The 17,236-nt window shown below is 42.1% G+C and overlaps 1 protein-coding gene across 1 annotated transcript; it reads left to right on the forward strand.

Annotated features, from left to right (window-relative positions):
• The first annotated feature begins 1,045 nt into the window (after positions 1–1,045).
• On the forward strand, positions 1,046–15,308 carry LOC139464613 (wnt inhibitory factor 1-like). The gene is made up of 4 exons (XM_071246140.1): positions 1,046–1,125; positions 5,664–5,773; positions 6,785–6,886; positions 15,274–15,308. Exons 2-4 carry the CDS (start codon positions 5,680–5,682, stop codon positions 15,306–15,308), a joined length of 231 nt encoding a protein of 76 aa, XP_071102241.1. The 5' UTR covers positions 1,046–1,125; positions 5,664–5,679.
• Positions 15,309–17,236: the final 1,928 nt, after the last annotated feature.

A 17,236-nucleotide genomic window follows, 5' to 3' on the forward strand; every position in this document is an offset into this window, starting at 1 on the left:
TCCCATACACTCTCTCTCTCTCCTTCTCCCTCTCTCTCCTTGTCTCCCATACTCTCTCTCCCTCTCTCCCCTTGTCTCCCATACACTCTCTCTCCGTCCCTCTCTCTCCTTGTCTCCCATACTCTCTCACACCTCTCTCCTTGTCTTCCATACTCACTATCGCACCTTCTCTCAATACTCTCCCTCTCCCTCACTGTCTTTGTCTCCATATTCTCTCTCTCTCTCTCTCTCTCCCTCTCTCTCCTTCACTCGCTACTTTCTCCTCTCTCTCTCTCTCCCTCTCTCTCCTTCACTCGCTACTTTCTCCTCTCTCTCTCTCTCTCTCCCTCTCTCTCCTTCACTCGCTACTTTCTCCTCTCTCTCTCTCCCTCTCTCTCCTTCACTCGCTACTTTCTCCTCTCTCTCCCTCTCTCTCCTTCACTCGCTACTTTCTCCTCTCTCTCTCTCCCTCTCTCTCCTTCACTCGCTACTTTCTCCTCTCTCTCTCTATCCCTCTCTCCTTCACTCGCTACTTTCTCCTCTCTCTCTCTCTCTCTCTCTCTCTCTCTCGCTCCTTATCTCCCATTCTCCCTCTCGCTCCTTTTTCCCCTGTCTCTCTCTCTCTCTCTCCCTCTCTCTCTCTCTCTCCTTCACTAGCTACTTTCTCCTCTCTCTCTCTCCCTCTCTCTCCTTCACTCGCTACTTTCTCCTCTCTCTCTCTCTCTCTCTCTCCCTCTCTCTCCTTCACTCGCTACTTTCTCCTCTCTCTCTCTCTCTCGCTCCTTATCTCCCATTCTCCCTCTCGCTCCTTCCCCCCTCTCTCTCTCTCTCTCTCTCGCTCCACCCCCCCCCCCCCCCCCACCCCCCCCCCCCCCCCACCCCCCACCCCTCTCTCTCTCTCCCTCTCGCTCTCTAAGAAATGTTGCGGAGGAAAGCCTACCGATTCAGCACAGCGGCTTTCGCCATTTTTACCACTCAGCACCCCGAAGCTTGGGGCACAGCAACACGGCTGACGTAGCTCAGTGACGTCCAACACAACACAGATGGGACAGCCGCGTGTGGACGACATACACTCCAGGTGACACACATACAACCTCCGCCATACAGTGATACACACCGGTCTCGCAGTTCATCCACAAACTTCAGGTAAGTTGCCATAGCAAACTCAATAGGACTCAATCCACTGCACTGGTTAATACTACACGGATTAACCACGGATTTCAAGTAGCAGTTTCGTACAGAGACAAGGCACCCATCTATTTTATCGGCAAATCTGGAAAAGGACACGGTGAGCATATATTGTATTGCACGGGGGCGTCCAGGCGACGTGAAACACTGTGTTAGTTAACTGATTCAGCTACTAGGGCGAACTGTGACGATAGTCAATACACTCGCCTGACGCTTCACATTGTGTCAGCAGAAGAGGTTTAAGCAGTTTAAGTAACAATATTCCAGCACTATCACGGCGGGAGACACCAGAAATGGACTTTTTACATTGCTCCATTGTGGGAATAGTACCCGGTCCTTCGGCGTGCCGAGCGACGCCGTATGCACTGGGCTCTCCCCCAGCCTCTGGCCATCAGGAATTAAGATATCAAACATTTACACATAACTGTATCCTCACTATTGGGTAACCCATTGTATGAGGTGTCCGCTGAACGGGGGTAAAGATTGAAGATTTGTTCAAGATCCAAGAATTTTGGGTGACTTTCCAACTAAGAGGGGCGGTGGGGTAGCCTCGTGGTTAAAGCGTTCGCTCGTCACGCCGAAGACCTGGGTTCAATTCCCCAAATGGGTACAATGTGTGAAACCCGTTTCTTGTGTTCCCTTCCATGATATGCCCTTAAAATTCCTAAAAGCTGCGAAAAATCATACTCACTTCTAACTAAACATTGTTCAAAGCGGCGTGGCACCCCACTCTCGCAGTGTGGGGGACTACCATCTTTGGTGAGCTTTAATCCTACAAAGACCAGTGTCCTAACAGGATCTCGTTAATTGTTTATAGTATATCATTTTCCGGAGGCAAGGGAGTTAACAAACTATAAAAGTCCAGTTTCCACCATTGCCGAACTGGACTAACGAGCCTATGCATAGTCCAATCAAAATCGCACAATGAAATCAAAATCCGGTTCGTAAACTGTCATGTAGATTTCGGTGGATTGCAGGATTTGCAAAGCATCCGCGTAGCCAACTCGGTGTCAACAGATATATTCCAAATCTTTTCATGTTTTTAATAAAGGTGCTCGCGTGATTTGATGCACTTCGCGATGGAAGATCCGTTTTATCACAATATAGATCTTGATTGTCGATCAGATACGAGGGGTGGAATCTGATTGGTCCATGTGAGAGGCCTAAAAGGGACATTACTCGTAATAGCCACTGGTGGCGCTACGATCGAGCCCTGGAATTCCAGCCTAGTTCGACAAGGGTGGAAACTGGACTTTTAAAGACAGTTAACTCTCTTGCCTCGGGAAGATGATAGTATATATGTTGGCATTATTTTTGGCATTACATATGGCGAAAATGGATTTTCCTTATCAACAGAAATAAACAGAAACAGGCATACCATAATAGTTCAAGAGTTTCTGCTATGGGCATCAGGACAAAGAGCCTTAGTAATATCTACTCGGAAACTGAACCGGAAGTAACCGCAGAGCCGCTAAAATTGGATGGTTCCGCCTTTCTTCGAGCGCGTAGTGATACAAAAGAGCTACAGAGAGATATCATTTTGTACATGGCCAAGTTGTCTTGTTTATAAAGTTTTAAACAATCAGTTCAACTCAAGGAGTCATGGTTGTTTTTTAAATGAAGTTTCTTAAAACTCTGTAACTTCATTGAACAATCATCTCTGGTCAGCATTCAAGAAGGTTCGTCCCGCTATCGACGGTGCCATGAATCTATTATTCCATTTGGGTACTTTGATAAATATAATCCCAAGTTCTTATTTATTATGGCAATATGGCATCACTTACCTTATTCAAAATTAACATACCGGTTTTTGTTACTTTCAACAACATCAGTCAATGCAACATCGTGTCACTGGATTTTCTGATTCAACGATCACTTGGCAGGAAATGGCTATGGGGAGTCAAGCAGTAGACACTTACGATTGTATGAAAGGCGGAAGCCACTCATTGGGCAGGATCTCACCGGATGTCATCTCTGATTGCCAGTGGAAGCTTCATATTTTATATTTAGAAAATTGGGAAAAATATGTATCGTAAATTCCGCATTGCAAAGCAGGTGAATAAGTGAAGTGTGTAGGAGGAGGTCTGGTGAGCGGAATCTTGTTGACATTCAGGAAACTGGTCACTTGACTCCCACATCTGTTGGTTGAGATCTAACTCTACTTGGCGTTCTAAAACATAATTCACTTTAATGTTTTATATCCATTTTTGTAATTTACCAAGAGTTATATATCAAAGTAATTGAAATGTGCAACAGTTTCAAGTTTTTTTTATAAAAAGTTACGAAACTCAACCTTTGTTTCAAAATCATGTTTGCCATCAGTCATTACGGCACTGGTAGACAATGCCTTGTTATTTTTTACAACCAGCACTATAATCGTGATGCTTAATTAATGTGAGCGTTTACATTACCAGACAGGGAGCCATATTTTAGATCTTGTTTTGATAAATTTGTACATTTATTCGGGCTGTTGGAAACTATAGTATTTCAACACAAGTTTCAGAAGGAGCCTATACTTGCACTAGCGTACACACCAACTATTCGACGGAAGGTTTGACTTCACTATCTGTTAGTTTGATGTCTCAGGCAAGTCTTCAGGCCTGTTGTAGAACATATTTGTGGCATCAGTTTTGTTCACGAAAGGTCAGTGTTTGTGATAGGGGTCTGTGTTCACTTTGGTACAATGTATATGTATGGTGTCTGAATTAAGCAGTAGCCTTGCCCCGGAGATTTTATTGATACTATTATATTCCTTTTGACAACCTCTGACCATTTAGCAAGTGTAGAAATCCTAGATGGTCGTCAGATTATGTTCACTTTGCAACTTATAAGCACACAACTACAAAACCACTGATGCTTTTTTCCACTGGAATATTCTTAGTACCCAGCAAAGATAAAAGACAGAGCATTTGCAATGTTGTTACAATACCACATGTAATTATTGCTGTAGGTTGCGTTACAATCTGAAAAAGTTCATCGCAATTGCCTCCAGCTCCAGTCTAGGTCATTTGCAAACTTGTTTGTTCTGTACCGAGACAAGTCCCTCGCCATGCATGCTGATGCAATATCTCCAGTTGCAATGTTAACAAGAGATGGACATGGAAAGTGGTTTGTCACGAGTTCGGTTTTGAAAACTTACAGAGTCCTCTGCACATCTTCTCCATGTCCAGTCCTTCTCCAGTAAGACACTTGTGACACTTGTCATGGTAGCCATCTTGTGGATGGCGAGAAACCTTTCAAGGTCCCAGGGCACTGGAGGATTCGTTTGATGCCTCCTTTCTTTCTGTGAGGTACAGGTGAAGTTAAAGGAGACCATGTAAGCTTGCGTCCGTAAACTTCTTCCTTTCACCGCTAAGTTGTTCAGGGCGATCGGAAAGTTTCTCAAACCATTCTGAACAGAGTCCTTGTCCAAAGCTCCCCTGCAACCCAGTCTTCAGCTTGCTGTAAAAAGTGACTAAGTCAAAAGAGACGACTAGCGGAATCGGGTGGTCAGGCTCGCAGACTTGGTTGATGCATGTCATTGTATCCCAATTGCGTGATCGAAGCACACGATGTCAATTACTGCATTGTCTGGTCCAGACTCGATTATTTACAGACCGCCATCATATTGCTGGAATATTGCTGAGTGCGGCGTTAAACAACAAACAACAACAACTTCCTCCGCATCTTCTTTTCGTTTACACGGATGGTTGAGTCACATGATGTTTTAACAGCTTTGTTTCACTGTCTGTAACTGTACTAAATTCAGTGGCCAGCTGTTGGAGGTGCTTCAGTCATAGAGCAGTAGCAAACTTGTGTGACATTAAAGCGCACATTAGACTGGATTCATCATTGTGTTCAGATCAACCTGAACTACTTAAACACATTCAAGATAGAGCCCATGCAAGGTCAACTGCTAGATAATCACTTTAGAATATCATGGTTGATCTCATGTCAGAGACCCTACACTCCAAACAGCTGGAAATATAATGTGTTTTGGGGGGATGGAGTTGCAAGTGTGACCATGCTCACAAAGTATCATTGGCTTTGAATGTTCTTGTCACCACATACAAACATTTTATTAATATGTGCATCACTTCGAGCTTTCCTCCCACATTAAGCTGACACGCCGTGACATAACTGGAATAATGTTCAAAACGGCGTTAAACTCACTCACTCACTATAAACGTAAGAACCGTTGTGCACTCTGTGTAAATCCGCGTATTTTTCAATCTCCACTGTTCTTTTTATTTCTAATGATTTAAAGAAAAGTAAAAATGGCAAAATGGGTGGCTTTTGGAACAATTGTCAGAATGACCTTGCTTGTTTGAGCACCATTCTCCCTTTCGCTGGCACAAATTGGTCACGAATGCTTTGTAAACTTTTATTTATGTAATGCTTTTATTCATAGACATTAGATATACAGTGACCTGTATACATATGCTATATGCTATACTTTCTTGTATCGAAATGCCCACATGGAGCGGACGTTAGATTTGTTTTTTTTAATCATACAGCAACAACGCCGGCGACATGACCCGACTTCAGCAGACACTGGCAACATGTTTGACTGTGGTCACTGTAGTTCAGCTGAGCACGAAGGGAGTGACGTCACAGAACACCTTCAGTAGGCTTTCTTTTTCTTTCCTGCATATCAAGTGTACAACGAAACCAAATTAGATATTATGTGAGAGGGGAGTAGTGTTTTTATCTGTTCAACAATATGCTAGAAAAATAATTATTTTCCCTCCGGTTTTACAAAAAATAAGATGTTTACTGGATGTTCTTAGGCCCAGAAACTATTCGGAGTCTCCTATCATAGAAATAATGGTATATATTGAGGCGGTGACCAAAACTATAGTTCATGTTCTTTGAAAACATCTTTCCATGTGTACTTTGAAAACATCTGTACCAATATTTGATACAGTCGGAATCGTACAATCGACTGCTTTTGGTAGAGATTTCTTATGAATAAGGAAGGAGTTTTGTCACTTGTATTTGTAGGAAATGTTATATGAGAGGGGTCAAATGATTTTATCTGTTCAAGAAAATGCTGAAAAAATAATAGTTTACTGGATGATTAAAACAGTGTTTTTAGGTCCCAAAAATATTAGGAACCTTCTTTCATAGAAAAAATGGTATATCTTGAAGCAGTAACCGAAACTATATTCCATCTCTAATTATATACTTTGAAAACTTTTTACCAATATATCGCGAAACGTGTTTTAGGGAACGACCTTTTGATGGTAAGGGCGACCCCGAAGACCCAATCATTACTGCATCCACTTCTATGCGAGGGACATGGCATGATACCCTGCGCGTATCAGCAGGATGTGTGGCGGTGCTTAACACAGATTAATGCCCTCCGCAAAATAGCGGAATTGTTGGAGGGTTTTACTCCAAAGCAACGAAGCCTCGAATTTGATGGCACGAAAAGCTAACGTGATATCGTGACAGAATATAAATGTGTCACAGAAACACAACACACATGCACAATCACAATCATGCACGTTCACACACGCACACGCACGCACTCACGCAAACAATCGTTTATAGTTTATAGAATAGTTTATATTGAAATGTTGTAAATGCAACTGCTGTTCTCGTGATTCTCCTCTTCCTCTTCCTTCGCTGTCAGCCTGTTCCCCGCCCTGTCTGAACGGCGGCACCTGTATCGCTGAGAACACGTGCATGTGTACGGAGGAGTACGAGGGCCCAATCTGCCTCACGCCACGGACACGTGAGTACATTATAAGTGTGTGATCACGTGTTTCGGTGACTTGAGACCAGGACACGGTGTCTATACAGAAACTGTCTAATTGTTTGTGAAAGGTGTGCACTGAAAGAAAACAGTGTGTGTGTACTGTAAGAAAGAGAAGATTGTGTGCATTGTTAGAGAAGATTGTGTATCGTTAGTGAAGATTGTGTGCATTGTTAGAGAAGATTGTGTGCATTGTTAGAGAAGATTGTGTATCGTTAGTGAAGATTGTGTGCATTGTTAGAGAAGATTGTGTGCATTGTTAGAGAAGATTGTGTATCGTTAGTGAAGATTGTGTGCATTGTTAGAGAAGATTGTGTGCATTGTTAGAGAAGATTGTGTGCATTGTTAGAGAAGATTGTGTGCATTGTTAGAGAAGATTGTGTATCGTTAGTGAAGATTGTGTGCATTGTTAGAGAAGATTGTGTGCATTGTTAGAGAAGATTGTGTATCGTTAGTGAAGATTGTGTGCATTGTTAGAGAAGATTGTGTGCATTGTTAGAGAAGATTGTGTATCGTTAGTGAAGATTGTGTGCATTGTTAGAGAAGATTGTGTGCATTGTTAGAGAAGATTGTGTATCGTTAGAGAAGATTGTGTGCATTGTTAGAGAAGATTGTGTATCGTTAGTGAAGATTGTGTGCATTGTTAGAGAAGATTGTGTATCGTTAGTGAAGATTGTGTGCATTGTTAGAGAAGATTGTGTGCATTGTTAGAGAAGATTGTGTATCGTTAGTGAAGATTGTGTATTGTTAGAGAAGATTGTGTGCATTGTTAGAGAAGATTGTGTATCGTTAGTGAAGATTGTGTGCATTGTTAGAGAAGATTGTGTATCGTTAGTGAAGATTGTGTGCATTGTTAGAAAAGATTGTGTATCGTTAGTGAAGATTGTGTGCATTGTTAGAGAAGATTGTGTGCATTGTTAGAGAAGATTGTGTGTATTGTTAGAGAAGATTGTGTATCGTTAGTGAAGATTGTGTGCATTGTTAGAGAAGATTGTGTGCATTGTTAGAGAAGATTGTGTATCGTTAGAGAAGATTGTGTGCATTGTTAGAGAAGATTGTGTATCGTTAGTGAAGATTATGTATTGTTAGAGAAGATTGTGTGCATTGTTAGAGAAGATTGTGTATCGTTAGTGAAGATTGTGTGCATTGTTAGAGAAGATTGTGTATCGTTAGTGAAGATTGTGTGCATTGTTAGAGAAGATTGTGTATCGTTAGTGAAGATTGTGTGCATTGTTAGAGAAGATTGTGTGCATTGTTAGAGAAGATTGTGTATCGTTAGTGAAGATTGTGTGCATTGTTAGAGAAGATTGTGTGCATTGTTAGAGAAGATTGTGTATCGTTAGTGAAGATTGTGTGCATTGTTAGAGAAGATTGTGTATCGTTAGTGAAGTTTGTGTGCATTGTTAGAGAAGATTGTGTGCATTGTTAGAGAAGATTGTGTATCGTTAGTGAAGATTATGTATTGTTAGAGAAGATTGTGTGCATTGTTAGAGAAGATTGTGTATCGTTAGTGAAGATTGTGTGCATTGTTAGAGAAGATTGTGTATCGTTAGTGAAGATTGTGTGCATTGTTAGAGAAGATTGTGTATCGTTAGTGAAGATTGTGTGCATTGTTAGAGAAGATTGTGTGCATTGTTAGAGAAGATTGTGTGTATTGTTAGAGAAGATTGTGTATCGTTAGTGAAGATTGTGTGCATTGTTAGAGAAGATTGTGTGCATTGTTAGAGAAGATTGTGTGCATTGTTAGAGAAGATTGTGTGCATTGTTAGAGAAGATTGTGTATCGTTAGAGAAGATTGTGTGCATTGTTAGAGAAGATTGTGTGTATTGTTAGAGAAGATTGTGTATCGTTAGTGAAGATTGTGTGTATTGTTAGAGAAGATTGTTTATCGTTAGTGAAGATTGTGTGTATTGTTAGAGAAGATTGTGTGTATTGTTAGAGAAGATTGTGTGCATTGTTAGAGAAGATTGTGTGCATTGTTGGAGAAGATTGTGTGCATTGTTAGAGAAGATTGTGTGTATTGTCAGAGAAGATTGTGTGTATCGTAAGAGAAGATTGTGTGTATCGTAAGAGAAGATTGTGTGCATTGTTAGAGAAGATTGTGTGCATTGTTAGAGAAGATTGTGTGTACCGTAAGAGAAGATTGTGTGTACTGTCAGAAGATTGTGTGTATTGTCAGAGACGATTGTGTGTACCGTAAGAGAAGATTGTGTGAATCGTAAGAAAAGATTGTGTGTACCGTAAGAGAAGATTGTGTGTATCGTAAGAGAAGATTGTGTGTACCGTAAGAGAAGATTGTGTGTATCGTAAGAGAAGGTGTGGGTATCGTAAGAGAAGATTGTGTGTACCGTAAGAGAAAATAAAGGTATCGTAAGAGAAAATTGTGTGTACCGTAAGAGAAGATTGTGTGTATTATCAGAGAAGATTGTGTGCATCGTAAGAGAAGATTGTGTGTATTGTCAGAGAAGATTGTGTGCATCGTAAGAAAAGATTGTGTGAATCGTAAGAAAAGATTGTGTGTATCGTTAAAGAAGATTGTGTGTATCGTTAAAGAAGTTTGTGTGTATCGGAAGGAAAGATTGTGCGTATCGGAAGGGAAGATTGTGTGTATCGTTAGAGAAGATTGTGTATCGTAAGAGAAGATTGTTTATTGGAAGAGAAGATGGAGTGTGTCCTCCATGAAAGTTGTGTGTATCGTTGGCAAAGGTTGTGTGTACAAAGAGAGAAATATAACTAGCTCCACCAAATGTACCACCAAATCCCTGTCTCAACGATTAACCATAATCTTTAATACAATCAAGGAAGACTTGTCTTTATACTCACAGAAACTATTTCAGACAAGTGGAATTAATACCATGTGGATCCTCAAAAACTGAAACGATTTGCTTGACGTTTTACAATCTCAGAAAATAAGCAGGTTCAATTGTGTTAAACATTTGCTGTTCAACTGTGTACACCACTATCCCACGTGGCAAACTGTGTACACCACTATCCCACGTGACAAACTGTGTACACCACTATCCCACATGACAAACTGTGTACACCACTATCTCACGTGACAAACTGTGTACACCACTATCTAACGTGACAAAATGTGTACACCACTATCCCACATGACAAACTGAGTACACAACTATCCCACGTGATAAACTGTGTACACCACTATCCCACATGGCAAATGTGTAATCACTATCCCACATGACAAACTGTGTACACCACTATCCCACATGACAAACTGTGTACACCACTATCCCACGTGAAAAACTGTGTACACCACTATCCCACATGACAAACTGTGTAATCACTATCCCACATGACAAACTGTGTACACCACTATCCCACGTGACAAACTGTGTAATAACTATCCCACATGACAAACTGTGTACACAACTATCCCACATGACAAACTGTGTACACCACTATCCCACATGACAAACTGTGTAATAACTATCCCACATGACAAACTGTGTACACCACTATCTCACGTGACAAACTGTGTACACCACTATTCCAAATGATAAACTGTGTACACAACTATCCCACATGACAAACTGTGTACACCACTATCCCACATGACAAACTGTGTACACCACTATCCCACGTGACAAACTGTGTACACCACTATCCCACATGACAAACTGTGTACACCACTATCCCACGTGACAAACTGTGTACACCACTATCCCACATGAGAAACTGTGTACACCACTATCCCACATGAAAAAATGTGTACACCACTATCCCACATGACAAACTGTGTACACCACTATCCCACGTGACAAACTGTGTACACCACTATCCCACATGACAAACTGTGTACACCACTATCCCACATGACAAACTGTGTACACCACTATCCCACATGACAAACTGTGTACACCACTATCCCACGTGACAAACTGTGTACACCACTATCCCAAGTGACAAACTGAGTACACCACTATCCCACGTGACAAACTGTGTACACCACTATCCCACATGACAAACTGTGTACACCACTATCCCACATGACAAACTGTGTACACCACTATCCCACATGAAAAAATGTGTACACCACTAGCCCACATGACAAACTGTGTACACCACTATCCCATATGACAAACTGTGTACACCACTATCCCATATGACAAACTGTGTACACCACTATCCCACGTGACAAACTGTGTACACCACTATTCCACATGACAAACTGTGTAATCACTATCCCACATGACAAACTGTGTAATAACTATCCCACATGACAAACTGTGTACACCACTATCCCACGTGACAAACTGTGTACACCACTATCCCACGTGACAAATTGTGTACACCACTATCCCACATGACAAACTGTGTAATCACTATCCCACATGACAAACTGTGTACACCACTATCCCACATGACAAACTGTGTACACCACTATCCCACATGACAAACTGTGTACACCACTATCCCACATGACAAACTGTGTACACCACTATCCCACATGACAAACTGTGTACACCACTATCCCACGTGAGAAACTGTGTACACCACTATCCCACATGACAAACTGTGTACACCACTATCCCACATGACAAACTGTGTACACCACTATCCCATATGACAAACTGTGTAATCACTATCCCACATGACAAACTGTGTAATCACTATCCCACATGACAAACTGTGTACACCACTATCCCACATGACAAACTGTGTACACCACTATCCCACATGACAAACTGTGTACACCACTATCCCACATGACAAACTGTGTACATCACTATCCCACATGACAAACTGTGTACACCACTATCCCACGTGAGAAACTGTGTACACCACTATCCCACATGACAAACTGTGTACACCACTATCCCACATGACAAACTGTGTACACCACTATCCCATATGACAAACTGTGTAATCACTATCCCACATGGCAAACTGTGTACACCACTATCCCACGTGAGAAACTGTGTACACCACTATCCCGCATGACAAACTATGTACACCACTATCCCACATGACAAACTGTGTACACCACTATCCCACATGACAAACTGTGTACACCACTATCCCACGTGACAAACTGTGTACACCACTATCCCACATGACAAACTGTGTACACAACTATCCCACATGACAAACTGTGTACACCACTATCCCACGTGACAAACTGTGTACACCACTATCCCACGTGACAAACTGTGTAATCACTATCCCACATGACAAACTGTGTACACCACTATCCCACATGACAAACTGTGTACACCACTATCCCACGTGACAAACTGTGTACACCACTATCCCACATGACAAACTGTGTAATCACTATCCCACATGACAAACTGTGTACACCACTATCCCACATGACAAACTGTGTACACCACTATCCCACATGACAAACTGTGTACACCACTATCCCACATGGCAAACTGTGTACATCTCTTTCCGAAGTGACAAACTGTGTACACCACTATCCCACATGACAAACTGTGTACACCACTATCCCACATGACAAACTGTGTACACCACTATCCCACGTGACAAACTGTGTACACCACTATCCCACATGACAAACTGTGTACACCACTATCCCACATGACAAACTGTACACCACTATCCCACATGACAAACTGTACACCACTATCCCACATGACAAACTGTGTACACCACTATCCCACGTGACAAACTGTGTACACCACTATCCCACATGACAAACTGTGTACACCACTATCCCACATGACAAACTGTGTACACCACTATCCCACATGACAAACTGTGTACACCGCTATCCCACATGACAAACTGTGTACACCACTATCCCACATGACAAACTGTGTACACCACTATCCCACGTGACAAACTGTGTACACCACTATCCCACATGACAAACTGTGTACACCACTATCCCACGTGACAAACTGTACACCACTATCACACGTGACAAACTGTGTACACCACTATCCCACGTGAGAAACTGTGTACACCACTATCCCACATGACAAACTGTGTAATCACTATCCCACATGACAAACTGTGTACACCACTATCCCACGTGACAAACTGTGTACACCACTATCCCACGTGAGAAACTGTGTACACCACTATCCCACATGACAAACTGTGTACACCACTATCCCACATGACAAACTGTGTACACCACTATCCCACATGACAAACTGTGTAATCACTATCCCACATGACAAACTGTGTACACCACTATCCCACGTGAGAAACTGTGTACACCACTATCCCACATGACAAACTGTGTACACCACTATCCCACATGACAAACTGTGTACACCACTATCCAACATGAAAAAATTTGTACACCACTATCCCACATGACAAACTTCAGGACAAAGGTCATGCCTGATCCATGGAACCTTTGTTACAAGACACGGTGACCATAGATACAGTTACTTTGTAACAAGACGCGGTGACCACAGATACAGTTACTTTGTAACAAGACGCGGTGACCACAGATACGGTTACTTTGTAACAAGACGCGGTGACCACAGATACAGTTACTTTGTAACAAGACACGGTGACCACAGTTACAGTTACTTTGTAACAAGACGCGGTGACCACAGATACAGTTACTTTGTAACAACACGTGGTGACCACAGATACAGTTACTTTGTAACAAGACGCGGTGACCACAGATACAGTTACTTTGTTACAAGACACGGTGACCATAGATACAGTTACTTTGTTACAAGACACGGTGACCACAGATACAGTTACTTTGTAACAAGATGTGGTGACCACAGATACAGTTACTTCAAGAGCAGGACAAGAATGACAAGAATGATGTCCGATGAAATTCCCTATTTTCACTCGTACCATATGTTCCCGTGTTTTTTTCAAGTGAACATTTTACAGGCGCCAAATTTTAACTGTGGTCACTGTAGTGCAGCTGAGCATGAAAGGAGTGACGTCACAGGACACCTTCAGTAGGCTTTCTTTTTCTTTCCTGCAGATCAAGGGTACTACGAAACCAAATTAGATATTATGTGAGAGGGGAGTAATGCTAAAAACATCCTTTTCCCTCCGGTTTTACAAAAATAAGATGTTTACTGGATGTTCTTAGGTCCAAAACAGACTTGGAGCCCCCTTTCATAGAAATAATTGTATGTCTTGAGGCGGTGACCAAAACTATAGTTCATGTTCTTTGAAAACATCTTTCCATGTGTACTTTGAAAACATCTGTACCAATATTTGATACAGTCGGAATCGTACAATCGACTTCCTTTGGTAGAGATTTTTTATGAATATAGAAAGAGTTTTGTCGCTTTTATTTGTATGAGAAGATTTTTTATCATAAGAGAATATAGTGTGTATCATGAGAGAAGATTGTGTGTTGGAAGACTCTATCGTAAGAGAAGAATGTGCGTGTCGTCAGCGAAGACTGTATATTGTAAAATAAAGCTTGTGTAGATTGTGTGTGTGTCAGCGAAGACTGTGTATTATACAATAAAGCTTGTGTAGATTGTGTGTGTCAGCGAAGACTGTGTATTATAAAATAAAGCTTGTGTAGATTGTGTGTTAGAAAAGAATATTGTGTTGGAAGGGAAGGGAAGAGAGCGGTGTGCGTTCTGTAAGACATGATCGAGTGTATTGTAAAGGGGATTTTGTGCATTGGTAGAGTAGATTTGTGTGTGTTGACAGAGAATTGTGTGTGTGTTGGAAGAGAATAGTGTGTGTGTTGGAAGAGAATAGTGTGTGTGTTGGAAGAGAATAGTGTGTGTGTTGAAAGAGAATAGTGTGTGTGTTTGAAGAGAATAGTGTGTGTGTGTTGGAAGAGAATAGTGTGTGTGTGGGAAGAGAATAGTGTGTGTGTTGGAAGAGAATAGTGTGTGTGTTGGAAGAAAATAGTGTGTGTGTGTTGGAAGAGAATAGTGTGTGTGTTGGAAGAGAATAATGTGTGTGTTGGAAGAGAATAGTGTGTGTGTTGGAAGAGAATAGTGTGTGTGTTGGAAGAGAATAGTGTGTGTGTTGAAAGAGAATAGTGTGTGTGTTTGAAGAGAATAGTGTGTGTGTGTTGGAAGAGAATAGTGTGTGTGTGGGAAGAGAATAGTGTGTGTGTTGGAAGAGAATAGTGTGTGTGTTGGAAGAGAATAGTGTGTGTGTTGGGAGAGAATAGTGTGTGTGTGTTTGAAGAGAATAGTGTGTGTGTGGGAAGAGAATAGTGTGTGTGTTGGAAAAGAATAGTGTGTGTGTGTTGGAAGAGAATAGTGTGTGTGTGTGTTGGAAGAGAATAGTGTGTGTGTGTTGGAAGAGAATAGTGTGTGTGTAGGAAGAGAATTGTGTGTGTTGGAAGAGAACAGTGTGTGTATTGTGGCAGTGTCTTTACTATGAAGCTTTACTGATCATATAATAGTGTTCTTGTCTTGCAGAGCCTACGCAATCAAAGCCTGACTGTCGGAAGTGACACACATCTCGTCAGCACGCCGATGGCAAGATAGCGTTGACGTCTTACGTTAAACTTGTATTTTATTGACGTTGACTCAATAGAAGTTAGAAAACTTTATCTTGAAGATGTCATATTTCCTATCTTTCATCCGTTAACTCTGGTTAACAATTGATCAACCCTTGGATGCATCGAAATTGTCAGTGATCCAATGCTACAGAACGATGACATGTCAGAATATCAAGAGATGGCATAGAGTCACTACAATTTATAGTAAGGCAGGTTGAAGTAAATGAAAAATAAACACCTGAAGTTTCTTAAAGAGACACTCGGGTATCGATTCAGACAAAAATTCAAATACATCAACCAGACTATAATTAGACATCCTTCAGCCCAACCTAGTGAGCTGGATATGCCGATACATGCCCCGACCTAGTGAGCTGGATATGCCGATACATGCCCCGACCTAGTGAGCTGGATATGCCGATACATGCCCAGACCTAGTCAACTGGATATGCCGATACCTGCCCCGACCTAGTGAGCTGGATGGTGAGGTTAGGTGACCTGTGTAGAATAGGTCTTAAGCAACCCTTGTCGAAAGAGGCGACTGTTGCGATTTTGTCAATCACTGGATTGTCTGGTCCACACCACCGTCATTCAGCTGGAATATTGCCGAATGCACCACACAAAGAGCTCAAGACATGCACCAGCCAGACATTGTACGTCCGCTTTGTATAACCGCGCGTGGAGGGCCCCAGAACACTGAGTGAGTGAGTGGATGACCGGTGTGACGTATTTTAGCAGTCCCGCGCGGTCATTGGTCTTTACACACACCATTCATCACACCACGCCCCTTTCCGTGACCTGCAAGAAAACTCGTCCCACTATCGATGAATGTCATGTGCGAAAATACGACAAACCAATCAGAATGCGCGTATGAATTCAAGTACTTCGGTCAAAGAATCCCTCAGGAATTTATTTTGATTTTTCATTTGTCTTGCATTACAAACTATAACCAAGATACAGTGAAATATGTTCAAGCATACTGTATAATGCTGTATGTTTTCAATAGCATCTGGAATATATACGACATGGGGGAATATATGTGAATCATCATGAAATGAGTTGACAATTCTTTTAGCTATGCCCGTTTACCAGTCGCAACAACGGCCACGAGAGGGACACGAGTCGCTATTCGGTTTGTTCCGGAATAACACGAATGCATACATACTATGTCGAGCCTGGTTCTTCGACTTTGCACGTGCCCCGTCCTACACGTCACTTGTCTCACTGATCTGTCTCATGTGTCGCCACACGTGGATCGTTCATGTTTGTAGGGCGTAAGAAAAACTTAGTTCACGACATTTCAACACCGATTAGTTTTGTATATTTTTCAACCAGCCCGGTAAGCATCTGTAACGTAAACCCTGTGTATATAGACACAGTATCTTATACATGTGTTTTAAATCCAAAACGCCTCCGTGGTCTAGTGGTAGAGCGTCCGCCCGGAGAGCGGAAGGTCTGGGGTTCGATCCCCGACCGCGTCATACCAAAAGACGTTAAAAGATGGTACTTGTGGTTACCCTCTCTGGCGCTCGGCATTAAGGGGTTAAAGCAAGGACTGGTCGGCTCGGAGTCAGTATTCTGTGTCTGAGTGGGGTATTCATGTTAAACTGCGGCATGGTATCTCAGTGGGCTAGCACTATAAATCGGCATCAGTCCGTTCTAGTACAAGCAGCCACACACACACACACACACACACACACACGTGCATGCACGTCGCTATATAAGTGCAATAATCTTGGACGCGACGTTAAACCAAATTTCACCTCACCTATAAATCCAAGGAATCCAGAAGCAGCTATAACTATTATTACTTGTCAGCCGATCTGGAGGTGTATACGGTGTGAAGGCCCGGGGTACACGAGCTCCCACACTAGGCACATCAC

Source organism: Haliotis cracherodii, unplaced genomic scaffold (assembly GCF_022045235.1).
Source record: "Haliotis cracherodii isolate W230 unplaced genomic scaffold, xgHalCrac1.p SCAF_17, whole genome shotgun sequence".
Classification (NCBI taxonomy): domain Eukaryota; kingdom Metazoa; phylum Mollusca; class Gastropoda; order Lepetellida; family Haliotidae; genus Haliotis; species Haliotis cracherodii.

Coding starts and splice junctions, on each gene's coding strand:
- LOC139464613 (XM_071246140.1), top strand. CDS start 5,680: ATGACCCGACTTCAGCAGACACTGGCAACATGTTTGACTGTGGTCACT. Junction 5,774..6,784: donor GACGTCACAGAACACCTTCA/GTAGGCTTTCTT, acceptor CTTCGCTGTCAG/CCTGTTCCCCGCCCTGTCTG. Junction 6,887..15,273: donor CTGCCTCACGCCACGGACAC/GTGAGTACATTA, acceptor CTTGTCTTGCAG/AGCCTACGCAATCAAAGCCT.